The following is a 24408-nucleotide window of genomic DNA, read 5'->3' as shown; positions in this document are numbered from 1 at the left end:
GGACTGACCCCCTATGGGGCAGAGCGACCCACGGCGGGACCCACAGTGGTGAAATGTGGGGCATGGACTGACCCCCTATGGGGCAGAGCGACCCACGGCGGGACCCATGGACCGACCTTCTCCTGACCCCATTAGGGGGTCCCAGGACTGACTCCCCCCATGGGCGGCGCCACATGGGATGGGGCATGTGCTGATTGGCTGCCAGAACAAGCCCCGCCCCCCGAGGGCGGGGTCAAAGCAGCGTATTTATTTGGGGGGGGGGGGGGCGGGTTTTGCCAAATTTCCCCCTCAGCTCCCCCCGGCTTTTAATAAACCCCCCCCCCCGAGTCGTGGCGGCTCGTGATGACGTCACGGGGGTGGGAATGACGTCAGCAGCGCGTCCTGTGCCCAGAGTGGTTTTTCCGGTCTTGGGGGGGTTGGGTTTTCAAGCTGACTCCGCCCCCCCCGGGGGAGAGGGGAGGGGATTCCTGCCTGGCCCCGCCCCCTGTGGGCGGGGATTCCTGCGGGGGGCGGGGCTGGGGGACCCCCCCATCCGAGGGCGGGACTTCCCCCTGGGGACACTTGGGGACCTCCAAGATGGTTTTGGGGACACCAGCGGGGGCTTCGGGGTCTGTCCCCCCCCGCCCCCCCCCCGTGTCCTTGTCCCCCCGCGGGGGCGGGGGCAGCACCTGACGCTTCCATGGCAAAAACCGACCACATTTTGGGGAAAACAAAGCTGCTTTTCTCTCTTCTCATGCTGCTTCCCTCCCCCATCCCCCAACTCCCCCCCCCTCGCACAGGGGAACCCCAGGGGCGGGGCTGAGAGGGGAAGCCCGTGGGGCGGGGCTGAGGGGGGAACCCCGGGGGGTGGGGCTGAGAAGGGGAACCCCGGGGGGCGGGGCTGAGAGGGGAACCCCGGGGGGCGGGGCTGAGAAGGGGAACCCCGGGGGGCGGGGCTGAGAGGGGAACCCCCGGGGGTGGGGCTGAGAGGGGACTCCCGGGGGGTGGGGCTGAGAGGGGAACCCCCGGGGGGTGGGGCTGAGGGGGGAACCCCCGGGGGGTGGGGTCTGCCGTAGCCCCGCCCTCTGCTGGGGGCGTGGTCACCCCGGCTACACCCCTCAGTCTGGTCAGGTCTCAGCCAATCACAGCGTGGGGCTGGGGCGGGGCGGGAGGGGGCGGGTTCACGAGGGGTCGGGGGTCGCGGCGGGGTCAGGGGTGGCGGGGTCAGTGTGTGTAGAGGCTGGCAGTGAACACCACGTCGCGCCGGATCCGCGCGGCCGCCGCCTCCATCTTGGCCGCCAGCGCCGGGTCCCCCAGCAGCCGCGCGGCGCCGCGGAGCTGCCGCAGCCGCTCGTCCAGGCGCTGGATGCAGCGCACGAGCGTCCCCTCCTGCGCCTCCGACAGCCGCGCCACCGCGCTGAACGGCTGCGGGAACACGCACGCTCGGACGCGCGGACACACCGACACGCTCGGACGCGCGGACACACCGACACGCTCAGACACGCGGACACACCGACACGCTCGGACACGCGGACACACCGACACGCTCGGACGCGCGGACACACCGACATGCTTGGACGCGCGGACACGGCAGCGCGGACACGCTCGGACATGGACACGGGGACATGCGGACACAGGGGGACACACGGACGTGCTGGGACGCACGGACACGGGGACACACTGGCATGCTCGGACGCGCGGACACGGGGGGATACGTGGACACAGGGGGACACACAGACACGCTGGGACGTGCGGACACGGGGGACACGCAGACACCGGGGGGACACGCAGACACACTGGGACGCAGGGACACGAGGGACACGCGGACACTGGGGGACACACGGACATGGGGGAACAGGCGGACATGGGGGACACAGGGGACACGGGGACAGGGGGACACAGGAGACATGGGGACACAGGGATGGGGGGGACGCGGGGGACATGGGGACATGAGGGACACAGGAGACACAGAGATGGGGGGACATGGGGACGGGGGGACACGGGGACATGGGGATGGGGGGACATGGGGACACAGGGGACACGGGGACATGGGGACACGGCCCCGCACTCACCGTCCCCCGCGCCCACTCGTAAACCGCCTCCACGAGGCCGCAGCCCAACTGGGACACGGCGTCCTCGGGGCCCTCGGGGAGCCCGGAGTCCTCCTGGAGCCGCCCCAGGCGCTGCGCGATGGCGCGGAGCCGCGACACGGCCTGCGGGGCGCGGACATGGGGACGGGGACACGGCACCGGGACACAGCAATGGGGACAGCACCGGGGACACGGCACCAGGACACGGCAATGGGGACGGCAATGGGACACAGCAATGGGGACACAGCACCGGGGACAGGGTCACAGGGGACGGGGTCACCGGGGACACGGTCACCGGGCACAGGGCCACCGGAGACGGGGTCACCGGGGACGGGGTCACCGGGGACAGGGCACAGGGGACGGGGTCACCGGAGACGGGGTCACTGGGGACAAGGTCACCGGGAATGGGGTCACAGGGGACGGGGTCACTGGAGATGGGGTCACCGGGTTGGGGTCACCGGGTCGGGGTCACAGGGGACGGGGTCACCGGAGGGCACAGGGTCACCGGTCCCCCCATAGCCCCTATGGCCCCCATAACCCCCATGGCCCCCATGGCCCCCATGGCCCCCATGGCCCCCCATAGCCCCCCCAGCCCTCCATCCCCGTACCTCCAGCAGTGTGGGGGGCAGGCGTGGGGGCGGGTCCCCCATAGCTCCCATAGTCCCCATAGCCCCCATGTCCCCCACCCCCGTACCTCCAGCAGCGCGGGGGGCAGGCGGGGGGGCGGGTCCCCCCCATAGCCCCCATGGCCCCCCCATAGCCCCCACCCCCGTACCTCCAGCAGCGTGGGGGGCAGGCGGGGGGGGCGGGTCCCCCATAGCCCCCATAGCCTCCCATAGCCCCCCATAGCCCCCATCCCCGTACCTCCAGCAGCGCGGGGGGCAGGCGGGGGGGCGGGTCCCCCATAGCCCCCATAGCCCCCCCAGCCCTCCATCCCCGTACCTCCAGCAGTGTGGGGGGCAGGCGTGGGGGCGGGTCCCCCATAGCCCCCATAGTCCCCATAGCCCCCATGTCCCCCACCCCCGTACCTCCAGCAGCGCGGGGGGCAGGCGGGGGGGCGGGTCCCCCATAGCCCCTATAGCCCCCCATAGCCCCCATAGCCCCCACCCCCGTACCTCCAGCAGCGCGGGGGGCAGGCGGGGGGGCGGGTCCCCCCCATAGCCCCCATGGCCCCCCCATAGCCCCCACCCCCGTACCTCCAGCAGCGCGGGGGGCAGGCGGGGGGGCGGGTCCCCGGGCGGCCCCCCCAGCGTGGCGGCCAGCAGCGCGGCGCTCTCCTCGGGCCGCAGGGCGCTCAGCACGTTCTCCAGCAGCAGCTCCGCCAGCAGCAGCTCGGGCGGCGACAGCAGCGCCGCCACGCGCCCGCCCAGCGACAGCGCCCCCCCCGCCGACACCAAGCCCAGCGCGCGCAGCACCTGCCGCGCGGGACACGGGGCGCCGTGGGACACCGGGGGACACCCGCGGGACACCCACGGGACACCCACGGGGACACCCCTGGGACACCCACAGGGACATGGGGACACCCACGGGACACCATGGGGACACCCACGGGGACATGGGGACACCAGGACACTGATGGGGACACCCACAGGGACACCCACGGGGACACCCATGGGGACACCAGCAGGGACATGGGGATACCCATGGGGACACACATGGGGACACAGGGATGCTAATGGGGACACCCACGGGACACCCACGGGGACATGGGGACACCATGGGGACACGGGGACACCAATGGGGACATGTGGATACCCATGGGGACATGGGGACACGCGGATGCTAATGGGGACACCCATGGGACACCCACGGGGACATGGGGACACCGATGGGGACACAGGGACACCCATGGGGACACCCACGGGGACACAGGGACACCCATAGGGACATCCATGGGGACATGGGGATGCTAATGGGGACATGGGGACACCAGGAGATATGAGTTATTGTGGGGATGAGGGTCACGGGGGGTCACGGGGACAGTGACAGTGACAGTGACGGTGACAGTGACGGTGACGGGGACAGGGACGGTGACGGGGAGGGGGAGGGGGATGGGGACAGGGCCGGACGAACCTCCATGCGCTGCTGGTACTGGGGCAGCATGAGCAGGGAGCGGTCGGACAGACGGAACTCCAGCTGCTCCAGCTCCGCGCGCAGCCGCTGCCGCTCCGAGAACCGGCGGAACTGCGGGGCAGATCAGCACCATCCTGCCACCCCCACAGCCCCCCAAACCCCTGAACCCCCCGAACTAACCCCCCTGAACTGACCCCCCCGAACCGCCGGAACAGCCGCTGCCGCTCCGAGAACCGGCGGAACTGCGGGGCAGATCAGCACCATCCTGCCACCCCCACAGCCCCCCAAACCCCTGAACCCCCCCTGACCCCCCCACTGACCCCCCCGAACCGCCGGAACAGCCGCTGCCGCTCCGAGAACCGGCGGAACTGCGGGGCAGATCAGCACCATCCTGCCACCCCCACAGCCCCCCAAACCCCTGAACCCCCCCTGACCCCCCCACTGACCCCCCCGAACCGCCGGAACAGCCGCTGCCGCTCCGAGAACCGGCGGAACTGCGGGGCAGATCAGCACCATCCTGCCACCCCCACAGCCCCCCAAACCCCTGACCCCCCCTGACCCCCCCACTGACCCCCCCGAACCGCCGGAACAGCCGCTGCCGCTCCGAGAACCGGCGGAACTGCGGGGCGGGTCAGCACCTCCAGTGACCCCCAAAACCCCTGACCCCCCTGACCCCCCTCACTGACCCCCCCTCCAGCGACCCCCCCGACCCCCCTCACTGAACCCCCCTCCAGTGACCCCCTGACCCCCCTCACTGACCCCCCGCCCAACAACCCCCCGGGGTCCCCGACCCCCCCAACCCCCCTGACCCCCCAATGACCCCCATGGGGTCCCCGAGCCCCCTGACCCCCCTGACCCCTTCCATCCCCCACTGACTCCCCCAGTCCCACACTGACCCCCACATGGGGTCCCCGACCCCCCTGACCCCCCATCCCCAAAGACCCCCCCAGTCCCACACTGACCCCCCCTCACTGAGCCCCATCCCTCACTGACCCCCCCCTCCCCACCCTGACCCCCCCTCCCTGCCCCCCCCGGGCCCCCCCCGCCCCCACCTGCTGGGGGAAGCGGGGGCTCCTGGTGCACTCGAAGGTCCCCAGCGCCGCCTCCAGGTCCCGCGCGGCGGCCGCCAGGGTCACCGAGTCGGGGTCGCGCAGGGGGGGGCTCAGCAGGGGCGGCCCCCCCGCGCCCCCCCCCGCCAGCCGCTGCAGCTCCTGCAGCGCCGAGCTCACCAGCGGCGGGGGGGGCGCGGACCTGCGGGCAGCGACGGGCACGGGGACCCCGGGGTTCGCGGTGACCCCCAGCACCCCCCCCCTCCCCAAAACCGGGACCCCCATCCCACCTGTGGGGGCCCCCCCGGGGGGGCCGCAGCTCCTGCAGCAGCATCTGGGGGTTCACGCGCAGCGTCTTGGTCGTGACCCCCCCAAAGTCCTCCGGCTGCAGCTGCTCCAGGGCGGCGCCGCACGGGCCTGCGGGGGACCCAGGCGTCCGGGAGGGACCCAGGCGTCCGGGGGGGACCCCCAGGCGTCCAGGGTGGCACCCAGGATTTCAGGGACCCACCCACCCCCCAAAAATAGGGACCCAGGCGTCCAGGGTTCCCCACCCCCCCCCTAAAAAGGGACCCAGGCGTCCGGGAACGCTCCCCAAAAGGGACCCAGGCGTCCGGGGAGGACCCCCAAGACGCATCCCCCCAGGCGTCCAGGGTGGCACCCAGGATTCCAGGGACCCACCCACCCCCCAAAAATAGGGACCCAGGCGTCCAGGGTTCCCCAACCCCCCTAAAAAGGGACCCAGGCGTCCGGGAACGCTCCCCAAAAGGGACCCAGGCGTCCGGGGGGGTCCGCGGGCCGTTGCCCCCCGGTGACACTCACCCTCAGGCAGGAACAGGCGGGTGAGCAGCAGGTCCTCGGGGTACGGGACGTCGGGGACGTCGGGGACACCGGGGGGGTCCTGCCCCCCCCGCTCCGGGCGCCCCTCGCTCAGAACCAGAACCGTGAACGTGGGGCCGGGGGGGCCGGGGCTCACCTGGGGGGGGGGGGCAACGGGGGGTGGGGTTCGGGGTGCGTTTTGGGGGGCTGGGGGGGTCTGGGGGTGTATATTGTGGGGATATGGGGGGTTTGGGGGTGGATTTTGGGGGATATGGGGGGCTCAGGGGGTGTATTTTGGGGGGATATGGGGGTGTATTTTGGGGGTCTGGGGGTGTATTTTGGGGGGATATGGGGGTGTATTTTGGGGGTCTGGGGGGCTCAGGGGGTGTATATTGTGGGGATATGGGGGGTTTGGGGGTGGATTTTGGGGGGATATGGGGGGATATGGAGGGTCTGGGGGTGCGTTTTGGGGCTTCAGGGTGTGTTTTGAGGGTTCAGGGTGTGTTTTGGGTCTGGGGGTGTGTTTTGGGGTCTGGGGGTGCGTTTGGGGGTTCAGGGTGTGTTTAGGGGTGTGTTTTGGGTCTCGGGGTGTATTTTGGGTGTTCAGGGGTGCGTTTTGGGGTTCAGGGGTGCGTTTTGGGGGTGTGTTTTGGGTCTGGGGGTGTGTTTTGGGGTTCAGGGTGCGTTTTGGGGTTCAGGGTGCGTTTTGGGGTTCAGGGGTGCGTTTTGGGGGTGTGTTTTGGGTCTGGGGGTGTGTTTTGGGGTTCAGGGTGCGTTTTGGGGTTCAGGGGTGCGTTTTGGGGGTTCAGGGGTGCGTTTTGGGGGTTCAGGGTGTGTTTTGGGGTGTGTTTTGGGGTTCAGGGGTGCGTTTTGGGGGTTCAGGGTGTGTTTTGGGGTGTGTTTTGGGGTTCAGGGGTGCGTTTTGGGGGTTCAGGGTGCGTTTTGGGTCTGGGGGCTGCAGGTACCTGCAGGACGACCCCCGGCGCGTTGCGGTGCTCCGCGGTGCTGACGATCAGCACCCGCCCGGGGGCCAGGACGCGCAGCCCCCCCGGGGACTCGGCCAGGCGGCGCTGCGGACACCCACACACGGACGGGGGACATGGGGACACGGACACACGGACGGGGGACATGGGGACACCCACACACGGACACGGGACATGGGGACACGGACACACGGACACGGGACATGGGGACACCCACACACGGACACGGGACATGGGGACACGGACACACGGACGGGGGACATGGGGACACGGACACACGGACGGGGGACATGCGGACACCCACACACGGACGGGGGACATGGGGACACGGACACACGGACGGGGGACATGGGGACATCATGGGGACATGGGACATGGGGACACAGACAGGGGATGTGGGGACATGAGAACATGGACATGGGACATGGGGACACGGACACACGGACGTGGGACATGGGGACACGGACATGGGACATCATGGGGACATCATGGGGACCTGGACATGGGACATGGGGACACGGACAAGGGGACATGGGACACGGAGACGCCAACAGGGGACGTCATGGGGACGTCATGGGGACATCATGGGGACATGGGGACACAGACAGGGGACGTGGGGACATGGGGACACTGATGGGGGACATCATGGGGACAATGACAGGGGACCTGGGACATCATGGGGACATAGACATGGGGACACAGGACATGGGGACACGGGACATGGGGACACAGGACATCATGGGGACACGGGACATCATGGGGACATGGGACATGGGGACACAGACAAGGGATGTGGGGACATGGGGACACTGATGGGGGACATCATGGGGACAACGACAGAGGACCTGAGACATCATGGGGACATAGACATGGGGACACGGGACATGGGGACACGGACACAAGACACGGGACATAGGGACATGAACAGGGGACACGGGACATGGGGACACGGGACATGGGGACACGGGACATCATGGGGACACGGGACACAAGACATGGGGACACGGGGACATGGAAATGGGGACATGGGGACACAGGGACATGGGACATGGGGACAGGGGACATGGGGACACGGACAGGGGACACGGGACAGGGGGACATGGGGACACAGGACACGGGAACATGGACAGAGGACACGGGGACAAGGGACACAGGGACACTCGGGGACACCCCAGCCCCCCCAGGCACCCCAAAACCCCCCAACCCCTCAGGACGCCTCCCAACCCCCCACGGACCCCACCCCCCGGGACTGGGACAGAGGGCGCTGGGGGGACACGGGACATGGGGACACGGGACATGGGGACACGGGGACACAGGACATGGGGACACAGGACATGGGGACACAGGGACACCCTCAGGACCCCCCAACCCCTCAGGACTCCCACCCCCCCGGACCTCCACCCCCCCACCCCCCGCCCCGGGCGCCGTCCCGCGCGTCCGTCTGTCCCCGCGCGTCCGTCTGTCCCCGCGCGCCCGTCTGTCCCGCGCCTCACGTGCAGCCGGCGGCGCGCGGCGCGCAGCGTCTCCACGGCCCGGTGGTAGCGCGGCAGGTCGGCCAGGGCCCCCCCGGGCTCCTCCGCGGCCCCGAGCGCCCCCAGCGCCACCCGCAGCTCGGCCGCGCGGCGGCTCTGCGCCTGGGACACCGGGACACGCGCGGTGGCCCCACTGGCCCCATTGTCCCCATTGTCCCCACTGTCCCCACTGTCCTGTCCCCATTGTTCCCATTGTCCCCACTGTCCTGTCCCCATTGTTCCCATTGTCCCCATTGTCCTGTCCCCATTGTCCCCACTGTCCTGTCCCCATTGTCCCCATTGTCCCGTCCCCACTGTCCCCACGTGCCCCGCACTGTGTCCCTGTCCCACCACCGTGACCCACTGTCCCGCTGTCCCCATTGTCCCCATGTCCCACTGTCCCCATGTCCCACATCCCCCCCAATGTCCCCATGTCCCACATCCCCCCATTGTCCCCATATCCCCCTAGTGTCCCCATGTCCCACATCCACCCATTGTCCCCAACGTCCCCATGTCCCATATCCCCCCCACTGTCCCCACGTCCCACATCCCCCCAATGTCCCCACATCCCCCCAATGTCCCCATGTCCCACATCAACCCCAATGTCCCCATGTCCCACATCCCCCCAATGTCCCCACTGTCCCCCTGTCCCACATCCCCCCAATGTCCCCACATCCCCCCCAACGTCCCCATGTCCCACATCAACCCCAATGTCCCCATGTCCCACATCCCCCCCAAATGTCCCCAATGTCCCACATCCCCCCAATGTCCCCACTGTCCCCCTGTCCCACATCCCCCCATTGTCCCCAGGTCCCCCCATTGTCCCCAGGTCCCACCTCCGTGTCCCTCCGCGCCGGCTCCTCGGCGAAGCTGCGGCGCATGAGGCGCGTTGGGGACATGGGGGACGTCCCCGTCACCCGCAGCAGGTTCAGCAGCATCGAGTAGGTGACGCGGAACCGCGACTGCAGGGGCGCCGGGCGGCCCTGGGGACACGGGGACACGTGGGACACCGGGGGACACGGGGGGGACAAGGGGGTGACACAGGGGGGGACATGTGGGACACCGCGGGGGACACGGGGGGGACATGTGGGGACACCGGGGGGTGACGCGGAACCGCGACTGCAGGGGCGCCGGGCGGCCCTGGGGACACGGGGACACGTGGGACACCGGGGTGACACGGGGGGGACATGGGGGGTGACACGGGGGGGACACGGGGGGGGACACGGGGGGGGACGCACCATGAGCACCCTGTGCAGGTCCCCCAGCTCGGGGAGGGACACGAGGGGTGACACGGGGGGGACACGGGGGGGACACGGAGGGGGTGACATGGGGGTGACACGGGGTGGGTGGGGTGACATGGGGGGTGACACGGGGGGGACACGGGGGGGGACGCACCATGAGCACCCTGTGCAGGTCCCCCAGCTCGGGGAGGGGTCCCCGGCTCAGCACGATGACGGTGCCCGTGGCGTCCAGACCCCGGCGCCCGGCCCGGCCCGACATCTGGATGTACTCGGCTGTGGGGCAGACCCATAGATTGACCCACAGATACCCACAGTGACTCACAGATACCCACAGTGACGCACAGACACCCACACTGACCCACAGATACCAATAGATCGACCCACAGACACCCACAGTGACCCATAGATTGACCCACAGATACCCACAGTGACCCACAGATACCCCCAGATTGACCCACAGACACCCACAGTGACCCACAGATACCCACAGTGACTCACAGATACCCACAGACTGACCCACAGACACCCACAGTGACCCACAGATATACACAGTGACCCACAGATACACACAGATTGACCCATAGACACCCACAGTGACCCACAGATACCCCCAGATTGACCCACAGACACCCACAGTGACCCACAGATACCCACAGTGACCCACAGATACCCACAGATTGACCCATAGACACCCACAGTGACCCACAGATACCCACAGATTGACCCACAGACACCCATAGATTGACCCACAGACACCCACAGTGACCCACAGATACACACAGTGACCCACAGATACACACAAATTGACCCATAGACACCCACAGTGACCCACAGATACCCCCAGATTGACCCACAGATACCCACAGTGACTCATAGCAACCCACAGATTGACCCACAGACACCCACAGTGACCCACAGATACCCACAGAGTCCCCAACTCACGGAGACCCATAGTGACAGCAGAGCCCCACGGAGCCCCACAGCCCTGTCCCCCACGGTGGCCCCCAGCCCCACAGCCGCCCCCCAGCCCCACGTCTCCCCACGTCTCCCCACGTCTCCCCACATGTCCCCACATCTCCCCACATGTCCCCACGTCTCCCCACGTCTCCCCCGTCTCACCGGGCAGCAGGTCCCTGAAGCCGCTGCCGTCGTGTTTGCGCAGAGACTCGAACACGACGGTCCGGGCCGGCATGTTCACCCCCATGGCGAACGTCTCGGTGGCGAACAGCACCTGCCGTGGGGCGACGTGGGGCGATGTGGGGCGGGGGCGTGGGGAGATGTGGGCCGATGTGGGGAACCATGGCCTCATGGCTGCCCCACAACCCCCAGCCCCACAGCGGCCCTATAAGTGCACCCCTCCTTGAGCAGCCCCATGGCTGCCCCAGAACCCCCCAGCCCCATGGCTGCCCCCCAGTCCCACCTTGAGCAGCCCCATGGCTGCCCCAGAACCCCCCAGCCCCACGGCTGCCCCCCAGCCCCACAGCTGCCCCCCCGCCCCACGGTTGCCCCCCAGCCCCACCTTGAGCAGCCCCATGGCTGCCCCAGAACCCCCTAGCCCCACGGCTGCCCCCCAGCCCCACCTTGAGCAGCCCCATGGCTGCCCCCCAGCCCCACAGCTGCCCCCCCGCCCCACGGTTGCCCCCCAGCCCCACAGCAGCTCCCCCGCCCCACCTTGAGCAGCCCCCCGGCTGCCCCCCAGCCCCACAGCAGCTCCCCCGCCCCACCTTGAGCAGCCCCATGCTGAAGAGCAGCTCCACCGCCTCCTTGAGCAGCGGGAGGAGCCCCCCGTGGTGCACGCCCAGCCCCCGCTCCAGCAGCTCCGACAGCCACAGCACCTGCGGGGGCGCCGCGCGTCACGGGGGCAGCCCCACCGACCCCATGTCCCCACGGCCCCCGTGTCCCCCCATCCCCATGTCCCCCCGTCCTCATGTCCCCCGTGTCCCCCATGTCCCCCGCATCCCCCTGTCCCCATGCCCCCCGTGTCCCCATGTGTCCCCATGTCCCCCATGTCACCATGTACCCCATGTCCCCCATGTCTCCAAGTCCCCCGTGTCCCCCCAAGTCCCCCATGTCCCCCCATGTCACTGTCACCTGTGGCAGGCGGTGGTCGTCGCCCCGCAGCCGCCCGAGCCAGCGGCGCAGGAGCCCGCGTGTCCCTGTGTCCCCATGTCCCCCATGTCCCCCATGTCCCCCATGTCCCCGTGTCACTGTCACCTGTGGCAGGCGGCGGTCGTCGCCCCGCAGCCGCCCGAGCCAGCGGCGCAGGAGCCCGCGGACGCGCGCGGCCTCGTGGGGCGCCAGCAGCTGCAGCCCCCGCAGCGCCTGGGCCAGCGCGTCGCAGCCGCCGCGCGAGAACGAGAACACGACGGCCGGCAGCAGCGCCCGCGCCCGCAGCAGCCGCAGCAGCGCCGCGCACGCCGAGCGCGCCTGCCGGCGGAAACATGCGTGGGGACACGGCACACACCGGGGGCTCTAGGACCCGGGGGGCACTGGGACCCAGGAGACACCTGGGGGGCTCTAGGACCCGGGGGGCACCGGGACATGGGGGCACTGGGGGGCTCTAGGACCCAGGGGGCACCGGGACCCTGCACACACCGGGGGCTCTAGGACCCTGAGGGCACTGGGGGGCTCTAGGACCCTGGGGGCACCGGGGGGCACTGGGACATGGGGGCACCGGGGGGCACTAAGACCCTGCAGACACCTGGGGGCTCTAGGACCCTGGGGGCACTGGGACATGGGGGCATTGGGACATAGGGGCACAGGGACATGGGGGCACCAAGACCCTGCAGACACCTGGGGGGCTCTAGGACCCTGGGGGCACCAGGACATGGGGGCATTGGGACATGGGGGCCCAGGGACATGGGGGCTCTAGGACCATAGGGCACCAGGGGCACCAGGACATGGGGGCACCGGGACATGGGGGCACTCGGGGGCACTGGGACATGGGGGCTCTAGGACCCTGGGGGCACCAGGACATGGGGGCACTGGGACATGGGGGCACCAAGACCCTGGAAACACTGGGACATGGGGGCTCTAGGACCATGGGGGCACCGGGGGGCACTGGGACATGGGGGCATTGGGACATAGGGGCACCGGGGGGCTCTAGGACCATGGGGGCTCTAGGATCATGGGGGCAGTGGGACATGGGGGCACCGGGGGGCACTGGGACATGGGGGCACCAGGACATGGGGGCTCTAGGACCCTGGGGGGCTCTAGGATCATGGGGGCACTGGGACATGGGGGCACCTGGGGGCTCTAGGACCCTGGGGGCACCGGGGGGCTCTAGGACCTTGGGGGCACCGGGGGGCACTGGGACATGGGGGCACTGGGGGGCACTGGGGGGCTCTAGGACCCTGGGGACCCCAAACCCAGCCCCTCAGCCCCCCCAACCAACGCCTGCAGCCCCCCAAGTGCCCCCAGCCCCACAACAGCCCCCCCAGCCCCACAACCTGCCCCAACACCCCCCAACTGCCTCTCCACCCCATCATCACCCCCCAGCCCCACAACTGCCCCTCAGCCCCAAAACCGACCCCCCCCCCCAGCCCCCCAAGTGCCCCCCGGCACCCCCAAACCTGCGCGATGTTGCCCCCCGGGTTGTGGGTCCGGGCCCCACAGCTCAGCCCTTGTTTGCTGCTCTGGGCCTTCTGCGCCGCCACAGCCGCGTAGTATCTGTGGGGAGATGTGGGGAGATGGGGGGAGATGTGGGGAGATGGGGGGAGATGGGGGGAGACGGGGGGAGACGGGGGGAGACGGGGGGCTGGGGGGCAGCTGGGGGGCAGCTGGGGGGCTCAGAGGGGTCTGGGGTCCCTGTGTTCTCTATGGGTTTCTATGGTGCTTGTGGGTCTCTATGAGTCCTTAGAGGTCCCTGTGGGTCTTTCTGGCTCTCTATGGGTCTCAATGGGTCAGTTGTGGATCAATATGGGTACCTAAGTGTCCCTATAGATCAGTTGTGGGTCTCTATGGGTCTCAATGGGTCAGTTGTGGATCAATATGGGTATCTAAATGTCTCTATGGGTCAGTTGTGGGTCTCAATGGGTCTCAATGGGTCAGTTGTGACTCTCTACGGGTCTCTAAGTGTCTCTATAGATAAGTTGTGGGTCTCTATGGATCTCTATGGGTCAGTCGTGGGTCTCTGTCTCTATAGGTCAGTTGTGGGTCTCTGTGGGTCAGCTGTGGGTCAGTTGTGGGTCTCCGTGGGTCTCTATGGGTCAGTTGTGGGTCCCTGTGGGTCAGTTGTGGGTCTCTATGGGTCTCTATGGGTCAGATGTGGGTCTCTATGGGTCTCAATGGGTCAGCTGTGGGTCAGCTGTGGGTCACTCACCCCTGTGTGTGGAACGTCCCCCGCCGGTCCATGAGCAGGAACAGCCCGGGGGGCGTGTCCTCGGGCCCGGGGGGCGTGTCCTCGGCGCCGGCCCCGCCCCCCAGGAACAGGAAGTGCTCGAGCGGCACCGGGCGGCGCGCGGTGCTGAGCACGCGGATCCGGCGGCGCTTGGTGCGCCTGGAATGGGGCGAAAACACGGGAAATCGGGAAAAAACGGGCGAAACCGGGCGAAACGGGGCGAAAACCCGGCAAAACCGGGCGAAAAACCCGCCAAATTGGGCAAAACCGGGCGAAATGGGGCAAAACCCGGCAAATCGGGCAAAACGAGGCTCGGGGGGGTGGGGGGGTCACCGCAGGGTCCCCAACCCCCCTCCCTCACGACACCCCAAAACCCCCTCAGTGTCCCCCCCATGACCCCCCCCATGTCCCCCCCCAGCATGTCCCCTCCCCCCATGTCCCCCCATGTCCCTCCATGACCCCCCCCATGCCCCTCCCCCTATGACCCCCTCCATGTCCCCTCCCCCCATGTCCCCCCCATGACCCCCCCCCGTGCCCCCCCCGTGCCCCCCCCCGCCCCACGTACCCGACCCACTGCGCGAACTCGAGGGCGTTGGGCACGGTGGCGCTGAGCAGGATCAGCTTCACGTGCGGGGGCAGCAGGATCAGCACCTCCTCCCACACCACCCCCCGCTGGACACGACACGGACACGGGGGGGTCAGGGGGGTCCCCAACAGCCCCCGTGTCCCCAGGGTCCCCACAGCACCCCCCGCTGGTGCTGAGCAGGATCAGCTTCACGTGGGGGGGCAGCAGGATCAGCACCTCCTCCCACACCACCCCCCGCTGCAAAGGACACGACACGGACACGGGGGTCAGGGGGGTCCCCAACACCCCCCGTGTCCCCAGGGTCCCCACAGCACCCCCCGCTGGTGCTGAGCAGGATCAGCTTCACGTGGGGGGGCAGCAGGATCAGCACCTCCTCCCACACCACCCCCCGCTGCAAAGGACACGACACGGACACGGGGGTCAGGGGGGTCCCCAACACCCCCCGTGTCCCCAGGGTCCCCACAGCACCCCCCGCTGGTGCTGAGCAGGATCAGCTTCACGTGGGGGGGCAGCAGGATCAGCACCTCCTCCCACACCACCCCCCGCTGCAAAGGACACGACACGGACACGGGGGTCAGGGGGGTCCCCAACACCCCCTGTGTCCCCACACCCACAGTGTCCCCAACACCCTCCGCTGGACAGGACACGGACACAGACAAGGGGGTCAGGGGGGTCCCCAACACCCCCCATGTCCCCAACACCCACAGTGTCCCCAACGTCCCCACACCACCCCCCGCTGGACACAGACATGGGGGTCAGGGGTGTCCCCAACACCCCCCATGTCCCCAACACCCACAGTGTCCCCAGTGTCCCCACAGCACCCCCGCTGGACACAAACACGGACACGGGGGTCCCCAGTGTCCCCAACACCCACAGTGTCCCAGTGTCCCCACATCACCCCCCACTGGACAGGGCAGGACACAGACACGGGGTCAGGGGTGTCCCCAATGTCCCCAACACCCCCAGTGTCCCCACACCACCCCCCACTGGACACAAACACAGACACGGACATGGGGGGGTCAGGTGGGTCCCCAACACCCCCCATGTCCCCAACACCCACAGTGTCCCCAACACCCTCCGCTGGACACAAACACGGACACGGGGATCAGGGGGGTCCCCAACACCCACAGGGTCCCCAACACCCGCCGTGTCCTCAGGGTCCCCACACCACCCCCTGCTGGACACAGACACGGACATGGGGGGGGTCAGGGGGGTCCCCAGTGTCCCCAACACCCACAGTGTCCCAGTGTCCCCACCTCACCCCCCACTGGACAGGATACGACATGGACATGGGGGGGTCAGGGGTGTCCCCAACACCGACAGGGTCCCCAACACCCACAGTGTCCCCCATGTCCCCACACCACCCCCCGCTGGACAGGACACAAACATGGGGGGGTCAGGGGTGTCCCCAGTGTCCCCAATGTCCCCACAGCACCCCCCGCTGGACATGGACAGGACACGGGGGTCAGGGGTGTCCCCGTGTCCCCAATGTCCCCCGTATCCCCAGTGTCCCATGTCCCCGTGTCCCCAGTGTCCCTGTGTCCCCAGTATCCCAGTGTCCCCGGTGTCCCGTGTCCCAGTGTCCCCAGTGTCCCCGTGTCCCCACTGTCCCCAATGTCCCCAGTGTCCCCGTGTCCCCACTGTCCCCACTGTCCCCAGTGTCCCCGTGTCCCCGTGTCCCCGTCACCTCCTCGTCGTTGATGTAATGAACCTCGTCGAAAATCACCCACTCGAGCTCGCGGATCACGTCGGAGCCGTTGTACAGCATGGACCTGCGGACAACGCATCACCTGTGTCACCTGTGTCACCTGTGTCACCTGTCACCCGTGTCACCCATCACCCGTGTACAGCATGGACCTGCGGACAAAGTGTCACCTGTGTCACACGTCACCCATGTCACCCATCACCTGTGTACAGCATGGACCTGCGGACAACATGTCACCTGTGTCACCCGTGTACAGCATGGACCTGGGGACAAAGCGTCACCCGTGTCACCTGTGTCACCCGTGTCACCCGTGTGTGTCACCTGTGTCACCCATCACCCGTGTACAGCATGGACCTGGGGACAATGCGTCACATGTCACCCGTGTCACCCGTGTACAGCATGGACCTGCGGACAAAGCGTCACCCGTGTCACCCGTGTACAGCATGGACCTGGGGACAACGCATCACCTGTGTCACCTGTGTCACCTGTCACCCGTGTCACCCATCACTCGTGTACAGCATGGACCTGGGGACAAAGCGTCACCCGTGTCACCTGTGTCACCTGTGTCACCTGTCACCCGTGTCACCCATCACTCGTGTACAGCATGGACCTGGGGACAACGCGTCACATGTCACCCGTGTCACCCATCACTCGTGTACAGCATGGACCTGGGGACAACATGTCACCCGTGTCACCTGTGTCACCCGTGTCACCCGTCACCCGTGTCACCCATCACCCGTGTACAGCATGGACCTGGGGACAACATGTCACCTGTGTCACCTGTGTCACCCGTGTCACCTGTCACCCGTGTCACCCATCACCTGTGTACAGCATGGACCTGGGGATAACGCACCACCTGTCACCCGTGTCACCTGTGTCACCCGTGTCACCCGTCACCCGCGTACAGCATGGACGTGGGGACAACACGTCACGCGTCACCCGTGTCACCCGTGTACAGCATGGACCTGGGGACAACGCATCACATGTGTCACCTGTGTCACCAGTGTCACCCGTGTCACCTGTCACCCGTGTCACCCATCACCCGTGTACAGCATGGACCTGGGGACAACGTGTCACATGTCACCCGTGTCACCCGTGTACAGCATGGACCTGGGGACAAAGCGTCACCCGTGTCACCTGTGTCACCCGTGTCACCCGTCACCCGTGTCACCCATCACCCGTGTACAGCATGGACCTGGGGACAAAGCGTCACCCGTGTCACCCGTCACCCATATACAGCATGGACCTGGGGACAACATGCCACGTGTCACCTGTGTCACCTGTGTCACCCGTGTCACCCGTGTCACCCATCACCCGTGTACAGCATGGACCTGGGGACAACATGTCACGTGTCACCCGTGTCACCCGTGTACAGCATGGACCTGGGGACAAAGCATCACCCGTGTCACCCGTGTCACCCGTGTCACCTGTCACCCGTGTCACCCGTCACCCGTGTACAGCATGGACCTGGGGACAACATGTCACCTGTGTCACCGGTGTCACCCGTGTACAGCATGGACCTGGGGACACAGTGTCACCTGTGTCACCCGTGTCCCCGTGTACAGCATGGACCTGGGGACAAAGTGTCACCCGTGTCACCTGTGTCACACGTGTCACCCGTGTCACCCATCACCCGTGTACAGCATGGACCTGGGGACACAGTGTCACCCGTGTCACCTGTCACCTTTGTCACCTGTCACCCGTGTCACTCCTGTCCAGCATGGACCTGGGGACAAAGTGTCACCCATCACCCGTGTCACCTGTCACCTCTGTCACCCGTCATCCGTGTACAGCATGGACCTGGGGACAACACGTCACCCGTCACCCGTGTCACCTGTCACCCGTGTCACCCATCACCTGTGTACAGCATGGACCTGGGGACAATGTGTCACCTGTCACCCCTGTCCCCATGTCCCCCAGTGTCCCCATGTCCCCCCGGTGTCCCCACCGCAGGATCTCGGTGGTCATGACCAGACAGGCGCTGTCGGGGCGCAGCTGCACGTCCCCGGTCACCAGTGTCCCCATGTCCCCCCCGGTGTCCCCCTGTCCCCCCCGGTGTCCCCATGTCCCCCAGTGTCACCGCAGGATCTCGGTGGTCATGACCAGACAGGCGCTGTCGGGGCACAGCTGCACGTCCCCGGTCACCAGTGTCCCCATGTCCCCCCATGTCCCCCCATGTCCCCATGTCCCCCCATGTCCCCATGTCCCCCCCGGTGTCCCCGTGTCCCCTGTCACCGCAGGATCTCGGTGGTCATGACGAGACAGGCGCTGTCGGGGCGCAGCTGCACGTCCCCGGTCACCAGTGTCCCCATGTCCCCATGTCCCCCTGTCCCCCCCGGTGTCCCCGTGTCCCCTGTCACCGCAGGATCTCGGTGGTCATGACGAGACAGGCGCTGTCGGGGCGCAGCTGCACGTCCCCGGTCACCAGTGTCCCCATGTCCCCCCCATGTCCCCATGTCCCCCCTGTGTCCCCATGTCCCCATGTCCCCCCCGGTGTCCCCGTGTCCCCCAGTGTCACCGCAGGATCTCGGTGGTCATGACGAGACAGGCGCTGTCGGGGCGCAGCTGCACGTCCCCGGTCACCAGCCCCACGTCCCCAAACGTCTCCCGGAACTCGCGGAACTTCTGGTTGGAAAGCGCCTTGATGGGCGACGTGTAGATGGTCCTGGGGGGGGGGCGTTAGGGACCCTCGTTTGGGGACCCCCACAACCTGGGGACCCCCCCCGGGTTTTCAGTCCCTCCCACTCAGGCAACTTTGGGTTCGAGGTGTCCCAGGAGCGTCATCTCCCCCCAGGGAGCATTTTGGGGACACCCCCCCCCAGATTTTAGGGACCTCACAGGGCTCTGGGGACCCCCCAAGACTTTGGGGACTCCCCTCGGATTTGGGGAACCCCTCCGGGGTTTGGGCCCCCCTCCCAGATATTGGGCATCCCTGGGTTTCAAGCATCCCCCTCAGGTTTTGGGGACGCCCCAACGGGTTTCGGGTCTCCCCCCCCCCCCCGCCACGGGTTTCAGGTCCCCCCCCCCTCCCCGGTTTTTGGGTCCCCCCCATGGCTTTGGGGACCCCCCTCGGTTTTGGGTCCCTCCCATTGGCTTTCAGGGCCCCCCTGGTGATTGGGACCTCCTCGGGTTTCGAGCACCCCCCTCAGGTTTTGGGGACTCCCTCATGGGTTTTGGGTCCCCCCCACACAGCTTTAGGGACCCCCTTGGTTTTGGGTCCCCCCATTGCTTTCTGGGACCCCCCTGGTGTTTGGGACCCCCCCGGGTTTCGAGCCCCCCCAGGTCCCCCCCCTCGGGTTTTGGGGACCCTCCAGTTTCGGGTCCCCCCATTGGGTTTCCGGGTCCCCCCCCCAGGTTTCGGGCCCCCCCCGCCCCAGGTTTCAGGTCCATCCCCCGGGTTTTGGGGACCCCCCCAGTTTCAGGTCCCCCCATGGGGTGTCAGGGACCCCCCCAACGGGTTTCAGGGCCCCCCCCCCGGGGGGCCCCCCCTCACCGCGTGAGGTGCCGCATGCCCAGCGCGATGCCGTACTCGGCCACCGCGGTCTTGCCGGCCGAGGTGTGAGCGGCGACCAGCACCGAGTGCCCGCGCTCCAGGCTCAGCACCGCGCGCTGCTGGAACGGATCCGGCCGGAACGGCCACTGCGGACACACAGACACACAGACAGTGCAGACAGACAGACAGACACACAGACGCCCCCGGGCTCAGCACCGCGCGCTGCTGGAACGGATCCGGCGGAACGGCCACTGCGGACACACAGACAGACAGACACACAGACAGACACACAGACACCCCGGCTCAGCACCGCGCGCTGCTGGAACGGATCCGGCCGGAACGGCCACTGCGGACACACAGACACACAGACAGACACACAGACAGACAAACAGACAGACAAACAGACAGACAAACAGACAGACCCCCCCGGGCTCAGCACCGCGCGCTGCTGGAGACGGATCCGGCCGGAACGGCCACTGCGGACACACAGACACATAGACAGTGCAGACAGACAGACAGACAGACAGACAGACAGACACACAGACAGACACACAGACACCCCGGGCTCAGCACCGCGCGCTGCTGGAACGGATCCAGCCGGAACGGCCACTGCGGACACACAGACAGACACACAGACACACAGACAGACACACAGACAGACCCCCCCGGGCTCAGCACCGCGCGCTGCTGGAACGGATCGGGGACAAACAGACACCGTGGGACACACGGACGCCGTGGGGGGGGATGGGGGACAGCACCCCCAGTGTCCCCAAGTGCCCCCAACCCCCCCCGTGTCCCCAGGTGACCTCAATGCCCCCAGTGTCCCCAAGTGCCCCCAACTCCCACAGTGTCCCCAGGTGACCTCAACCCCCCCAATGTCCCCAGGTGTCCCCCCCCGTGTCCCAACCCCCCCCATGTCCCCAACCCCCCCCAATGTCCCCAACCCCCCCCAATGTCCCCGGTGCCCCCGCCATGTCCTCACCCCCCCCCCAATGTCCCAACCCCCCATGTCCCCAGGTGCCCCCCCGTGCCCCCACTCCCCCCAATGTCCCAGGTGCCCCCCCGTGCCCCCACCTTGATGGCCGGGTCGGGCACCAGCGCCTCGAAGTCGGTGACGGGGGTGGATGGTGTCGATGAGCACGGCCCAGGGCTCCCCCTCCCCCTCCGGGGCCCCCTCTGTGCCCTGGGGGGGGCACCGAGTCAGGGGGGGCACAGCACCCCCCCCACCCCAAAAACACCCCCCCCCACCCCCCCACCCCAAAAACACCCCCCTCCCCCCCCACCCCCACCCCCACCCACCTGCGGCTCCTCCGGCTCCACGGGGGGAGGGGGAGGGTGAAGGCGAAGGGGGGGGGGCACTCGCTGGGGCCCCCCCGGGGCGGGGGGGGGTGTCGGGGACCCCCCCGATTTGGGGGGGAATTTCGGGCCCCCCCCCAAGTCGAAGGTGTCCAAGGTCTGGATGAGGGTGGAAAGAGAAACGGGGCCCCCCCGCGCTGGGGGGGCAAAATGTGACACCCCCCCCAGCACCAAAATTACCACCCCCCCCCGCAAAAGTGGGGTTCCATGGGGTAAAAACTGCTGCTTTGGGGGATAAGGGCCCCCCCGGGGTAAAACTGACCCCCCTCGGTACCTGATGGTTGAAACTCGACGCCCCGTTTCATCCCGGGGGGGGTCGTGAGCAGCTCTGGGGAGTAGAGAAGCTCAATTAATCGGGGGGGCACAAAGTGGGGGGGGGCACAAAGCGGGGGGGGGGGGGCACCCCAAAAATGGGGGGGGGCACCCCAAAAATGGGGGGGAGGGTGCGTACCGGTGTCAAAATCGACGTCGTCTTCACCCCTGGGGGGGTCGTGGGGCTGCGGGGGGGGCAGCTCGTCCAGCTCCTCTGGGGGGCACAAGGTGGTCTTGGGGGGCAATGGGGGGATTTGGGGGGGGTGGGGGGGGTTTAGGGGTGTTTGGGTGTATTTGGGGGGCGTGAACACTGGGGTGGTTTTGGGGGGTGTCAGGGTGCAGTTTGGGGGGTGTTGGGGTGCACTGGGGGGGTGTTTTTGGGGGTGTCTGGGTGCATTGTGGGGGGTGTTTTTGGGGGCTTCTGGGCGTAGTTTGGGGGTGTTTTGGGGGGTGTCGGGGTGCAGTTTGGGGGTGTTTTGGGGGGTCTCTGGGTGCAGTTTGGGGGTGTTTTGGGGAGTCTCTGGGGTGCATTGTGGGGGTGTCAGGGTTCAGTTTGGGGGGTGTTTTGGGGGGTGCCGAGGTGCAGTTTGGGGGTGTCTGGGTGGTGTTTTGGGGGGTGTTTTTGGGGGGTATTGGGGTGCAGTTTGGGGGTGTTTTGGGAGTACCTGGGCAGAATGGGAAGGCGGTCCCGCTGCCCCGCAGGCTCTGCCCGGGGGGGGGTGTTTTGGGGGTGTTGGGGTGCAGTTTGGGGTGTTTTGGGGGGTACCTGGGCAGAATGGGAAGGCGGTCCCGCTGCCCGCAGGCTCTGCCCGGGGGGGGGGTGTTTTGGGGGGTATTGGGGTGCAGTTTGGGGGTGTTTTGGGGGGGTACCTGGCAGAAGGGGAAGGCGGTCCCGCTGCCCCGCAGGCTCTGCCCGGGGGGGGGGTGTTTTGGGGGTGCGTTGGGGTGCAGTTTGGGGGTGTTTTGGGGGGTACCTGGGCAGAATGGGAAGGCGGTCCCGCTGCCCCGCAGGCTCTGCCCGGGGGGGGGTGTTTGGGGGGTGTTGGGGTGCAGTTTGGGGGTGTTTTGGGGGGGTACCTGGGCAGAAGGGGAAGGCGGTCCCGCTGCCCCGCAGGCTCTGCCGGGGGGGGGTGTTTTGGGGTGCAGTTTTGGGTGTCAGGTGCAGTTTTGGGGGTACCTGGGCAGAAGGGGAAGGCGGTCCCGCTGCCCGCAGGCTCTGCCCAGGGGGGGGCCGGGGGGCGGCGAAGGGACAACGAGTTCTGGGGGTCAGACCCACGGCCGGAGGGGCTCCTGGGGGGGGAGGTGCAGAAATTGGGGGGTCACGAACCCCCAGAGGCTCCCAACCCCCCCCAAGGGCTCCAGACCCCCCCATACCCTTGTCACCCCAATGTCCCCCCCATGTCCCCCCCATTGAACCCCCATTCCTGCAACCCCCCCATGTTTTACCCCCCCGCCCACCGTGTCCCAAATCCCCCCCAGGCCCCTCCCACAACCCCCCCCCCCCTTCCCCCAATTTCACCCCCAAGACCCCAACCCCCCCCTGCCCCCACCTCAGTGAACCCCCAGATGTGGCCGTTTTGGGGTCCCTCTGCGCCCTCAGCCCGTCCCGGCGGGGGAGGGGTCCAGCCGCGAACAGCCGCTGGGGGGAGGGGCTGCGCTGCCACGCCCTAAAGGGGGAGGGGGGAAAAATTGGGGGGGGGGGGGGTCACCCCCAACCCCCCCCTCAGGGACCCCCCAAACCCCTAAGACCACAGATCACCCCCAAAAAACCACCCCCCAACCCCCCACTGCAAGGGCACCCCCCAACCCCCCCAGCCCCCCGGTTTTGGGGACCCCCCAGACTCAACTACCCCCCCATAAGATTCCAGACCCCCCCCCCTCCTCATTTCGAGGCCTCCTCGTTAACCACCCCCAATTTTAGGGGACCCCTCCCCCAGACTCAACCAGCCCCCCCCATGATTTTGGGGAACCCCCAAGCTCAACCAGCCCCCCAAGCTCAGAGACTCCCCAATGTCCCCCAAGATTTTGGGGACCCCCCCCAGACCTCTGTGACCCCCCCAATGCCCCCCCCAAGATTTTGGGGACCCCCAGACCTCTGTGACCCCCCAACCGCCCCCCCCCAAGATTTCGGGGACTCCCAGACCTCTGTGACCCCCCCAATGCCCCCCCCAAGATTTTGGGGACCCCCAGACCTCTATTACCCCCCAACCCCCCCCCTCCAAGATTTCGGGGACCCCCAGACCTCTGTGACCCCCCCAAGCCAGAGACCCCCCCCAACCCCCCCCAGATTTTGGGGCCCCCCCCGTACCACGTGGCCCGTTCGTGCCGGTGGGGGGGCAGCCACTCCGGGGACCCCAACAGCAGCTGCTCCAGCTCCTCCCGCGGGGGGGGGCACAAAGGGGGGGACCCCCCAGGGCAGCTGGGGGGGGTCACGTGTTACCGGGGGGGGGTCACCGTGTTACCGGGGGGGGGGGTCACGTGTCCCCCCCCCTCGGGTGAATTAGGGGGGTCAGGCGGATCCAAGGGGGGGTTGGGGGGATCCAAGGGGGGGTTGGGGCCCCCGGGGGGGGGTTGGGGTCCCCAATTTCGGGGGGGGGGGGGCACTCACCGTGGCCCCGCCCCCTCGCGGGGGGGCCCCCGCCAGCAGCTCGAAGCGGCCGGAACAGCCCAATTCCAGCAGCGCCAACGGCAGCTCCGGGGGGGGCAGCGCTGGGGGGACACAGCGGGGGGTCAGGGACCCCCTCGGGACCCTCCGAAACCGCCTAGGACCCCCCGCCCCCCCCCCCCCCGCGCCCCCCCGGACCCCCCCGGCCCCCCTAATTTCCCGCACACCCACCAATCCGCTCCAGCTCCATCCCGCCGACTGGACCGCAAC

At 68.1% G+C, this 24408-nt stretch overlaps 1 protein-coding gene across 1 annotated transcript; it reads right to left on the bottom strand.

Annotated features, from left to right (window-relative positions):
• Positions 1 to 835: 835 nt before the first annotated feature.
• On the bottom strand, positions 836 to 24408 carry SKIC2 (SKI2 subunit of superkiller complex). Its single transcript, XM_080364468.1, is given in 27 exon segments — positions 836 to 1404; positions 2052 to 2192; positions 3266 to 3484; positions 4143 to 4253; positions 5195 to 5393; positions 5482 to 5608; positions 6011 to 6164; positions 6973 to 7077; positions 8484 to 8624; positions 9338 to 9484; positions 9897 to 10015; positions 10862 to 10973; positions 11467 to 11577; positions 11957 to 12169; positions 13315 to 13411; positions 14064 to 14240; positions 14647 to 14753; positions 16355 to 16439; positions 18891 to 19037; positions 19866 to 20011; positions 20940 to 21048; positions 21165 to 21227; positions 23084 to 23200; positions 23842 to 23914; positions 23916 to 23952; positions 24142 to 24242; positions 24370 to 24408. Coding segments are annotated over 27 exon segments (3378 nt in total). The 5' UTR covers positions 24389 to 24408; the 3' UTR covers positions 836 to 1203.

This window comes from Nesoenas mayeri (genome assembly GCF_963082525.1).
Source record: "Nesoenas mayeri genome assembly, contig: SCAFFOLD_101, whole genome shotgun sequence".
Classification (NCBI taxonomy): Eukaryota; Metazoa; Chordata; class Aves; order Columbiformes; family Columbidae; genus Nesoenas; species Nesoenas mayeri.
The sequence above is the reverse complement of the archived record's forward strand: the minus strand, read 5'-3'. Positions and strand labels throughout refer to the sequence as shown.